This window comes from Montipora foliosa, chromosome 3 (assembly GCF_036669935.1).
Source record: "Montipora foliosa isolate CH-2021 chromosome 3, ASM3666993v2, whole genome shotgun sequence".
Classification (NCBI taxonomy): Eukaryota; Metazoa; Cnidaria; class Anthozoa; order Scleractinia; family Acroporidae; genus Montipora; species Montipora foliosa.
This window is the reverse complement of record NC_090871.1, coordinates 48,051,794-48,055,239: the sequence shown is the minus strand read 5'-3', so window position 1 is coordinate 48,055,239 and position 3,446 is coordinate 48,051,794. Positions and strand designations below refer to the sequence as shown.

At 40.2% G+C, this 3,446-nt stretch overlaps 1 protein-coding gene across 1 annotated transcript in view; it reads left to right on the top strand.

Annotated features, from left to right (window-relative positions):
- Window positions 1-1,854: 1,854 nt before the first annotated feature.
- Window positions 1,855-3,446, top strand: part of LOC137996030 (uncharacterized) — a 3,180-nt gene continuing 1,588 nt past the window's right edge. Inside the window, exons 1-3 of the mRNA XM_068841468.1 lie at window positions 1,855-2,001; window positions 2,612-2,737; window positions 2,956-3,260. Of these exons, the coding sequence (XP_068697569.1) occupies window positions 1,855-2,001; window positions 2,612-2,737; window positions 2,956-3,260 (578 nt within the window). The remainder of the gene's footprint in view (window positions 2,002-2,611; window positions 2,738-2,955; window positions 3,261-3,446) is intronic.

Here is a 3,446-nt window from a genome sequence, read left to right as displayed (position 1 = left end):
TTTTCGGAAAATATCTGTTCGGAAGACGATTTGAGATCTAGAATTTTCGGAACATTTGTTGTAAAATTTATGCTTGCCTGCCTCTCTTAGGATTTCCGAACATCTGAAAAATGGTATAATTGCCCATTTTTAACGGACTTTTACCCTAAAAAGGTCTCCCTAAAAAGAATTTTCGGGAGCCTTTTTTCTGGCTGAAATTTTCGAAAAGGTAAGTTTTGATCCCTATAATTTTCGGATCACTAGACTTTCAGCTAGGAAATCCGAACAGATGAAAAATTGTTAGGGGATAAAAATATGCGTATATCTACCGTTTAAATAGTAAAATACGTTTAACAATGCTATGTTTAAGTGGTTTTGTAGTATATTCTCGTCGGGTGCTCCTGATTTAAAATCAGTGCTTAGACTTAGTAACAACCAAAGGCGTTTTTACAGACTAACTCATGAAAAACGTACGCTAACTACATCTCCTTACTGATCAACTTACCAATTTACACGTACTTGCTAACAATTGATGGACTTTTTGTTGGTGTTTCCTACTTACAATTTCAACCTAGTTTAAAACTAAATTACCTAGGTTGAAGTCATTTCAACCTGAATTTCAAATTTACCTGTAACATAAACAGCCGAAAAATATTGAGCTCAGAAGGACCAAGTACCTCAAATTCGGGAAAAAATATTTATGTTTTCCTTTATATAGCCATTTCGCTAAACTAGAAGCGGCTCCGGAACAGGAGAAGCGATTGCCAAGCACAGCTCTCCGCGGCATCCACGTGCCCGTTGTAGTCCACTTCAACTCGCGAGGTAAACTATAACTTTCTTTCCCTCAACTGTTGAAAACATTAGGACTCAAAGGGAAACTATAGCTTAACGTTTCTTACCCTAACAACCGCCTCCACATTGGATAGAACGGCAAAGAGCGAAGCATAAGGCTCTGAACCAAGCTCAGTCTTAGATGACAACTTGTTGCCAAGCACTGTTCTCCGGCATCCACGTATCCGTTGTGGTCCACTTCAACTCGGGAAACTCCAACTTTCTTTCCCTCAAACGTTGAAAATGTTAGGACTCGAAGGGAAACTATAACTTTCTTTCCCTTAATAACCGCCTCCACATTGGATAGGACGACGAAAAGCGAGGCACATAAAGCTCTCGACATAGCTTTTCACAGCTTTTACAGTGCCACACACCTTACCGTAGTCACCCAACAAACTTACACATTTGACAACTACTTGTAAATACGTCAACTCAACAACCCATGCAACGGTGTTCAACTTAAAATTGTACGAGCTTTGCAAGGAAGCGTGACTGTCAATAAAATTCACACACCCTGATTGGCGGACAATTTGTACAAAACCTTGTTAGGTGGCCACAGTAAGGTGCGTTGCACTGTAAGCGACAACGTGTGAAACGTCAAGATTTCCTCGTTGCACTTTCCTTCCTCAGGCTTAGTTTTCGAGATAAACTGTACAAAACAACAAGAAGAAGTTAATGGAAGTGACATTATTTTCTTACCTGCAATAGTTAGGACAAATAAAGCGAATAAAAACCCGGAGACCACAAAAGCTCTGAACTCCACGGCTTCGCAATGTGTACTGATTATCCACGGCAGCACGTGTGCATCTCATGTAAACTGGAAGTGACGTCACCGGGATTGGGTAGAGTTTCATTTAGCTAGGTAGGCCTACTCTGGGACCTTAACTTGCCTTAACTCGCCCTAATTCGCAGCTTGAGATTATGTTCAAATCTCCTTATCTCGCCTTACAGTCGATTTCAGTGCAGTGTATAGACCCGGGTTTTTGAAACATGATTCGCTCATGCATGATTCGCCCGTGAGATTACCAAGCCGAGGTTCGAACGATGAAAGCGCTGCACGAAGACTTAAGATGGCGAGTAATTTATCATCAACATTTATACGGCAGTTCTGTTAAAGAGACCGCCCGGTATCTTTTTACAAGTACTGCCTTTGTGTCAAAAATTCGCAAGCTGTACAGGGAGCGTGGCGAGGTAAGCCAGAAGAGAAGATATGGAAGGCAGAGAATCTTATCCTGTAAGTAATAATCGAAGCCTGCATGTGAAATTGTGCGAGTTTACTTGTATATGATGACATGTTACTCAAAAGTAAGGTTTTATACCACAAACATTTCTTGTCAAATACTCGAACAGATAGGGAAAACAGAATTCTGGAGGCAATGATAAAGAGCAAGCCGGAACTGTATATGGACGAGTATCAAGACTGGTTTCAAACAATCACAGGTATCCAGATTAGCATTGCAACTATGTGCAGGTCGATACTTCGCCTTGGATTTACATATAACTCTAAGCTCAATGAATTTTCTTTAGTTATGTAAAGAAGCTTTGGGTAATTATAATCTTTGCTTTGCTGAAGTGCGTGGAAGCATCTACCCCGATTTAACATGTTGTTGCTGGTTGTTGACAGCTGCTCGAGTTTTAATTGTAATATATTAAGCTTATCACATCGATTTGTAACTTTAAAGTCGTCAGCACCAAGACTCTTTCGAATGGTTTCAACTGAAATATGAGCTTAGGAAGTGAATGCCAATGCTATTGAAAGGAAATATGGAGAACCTTATCTAGACACTTGTGTTCTCCATAGTTGCGGATCATTGCCAAACAGAGAAGTGAACTAGCAAGAGCAACTTACTGTCGCTTTGTAGCTGATATACCGCAGGAAATGTTCTTGTTTATTGATGAAACAGCAAAAGACAAGAAGAAGTTACAGGTAATTGCAGTATTTATGTACGCTTGTCGCGGATTTGCACCACCAAATCTTCAAGTTGAAGACAATGTTAAAATACCTGAACCTGTCAGCCATTGGTGAAAATCTGCCACCCATCTCAAGTCTAACCTTGTTTTATTCCAAAATAACATATACTTACTGGACATTCCATTCCTAGGAATCTTTTTCTCTCTCTAAGTTTGAGTTTTCCACCCATATAGAGAGAGATGGGACACTTCCGGCCAGGACTCAGTTCTCATGTTGTTGGAAACTTTGTTAGGGAAGAGAGGTATAGTGTGGTGGCTGCAATGGATATCAATGGCATTGTTGCTACTCACACTGTACCCAATGCATTCAACACTGAGGATTTTAACTTTGCCTTAGAGAACTTCATTGCACCCAGCATTGGTAGATTTGTCTTAGGAGAGCCACGTTCTGTTGTGGTAATGGACAACTGCAGAATACATGATTCTGATGTCACTAACAACATCATCCGCCAGAAAGGAGGAATTGCAGCATTCTTACCGTATGTAACCATACACACAATTCATATATTAAAGTGCCACTAGGATCAAATTTTTACCTCTTAATCTTTTAGATGTATCACAAAGAATTCTTTGCATGTATGTATACAAAGACTTAATGCGATGCAAATCAGTCTGTGACGTCAAACCGGGAATAGACCCATGCCCCATACTAGCTCAGTTGTGGA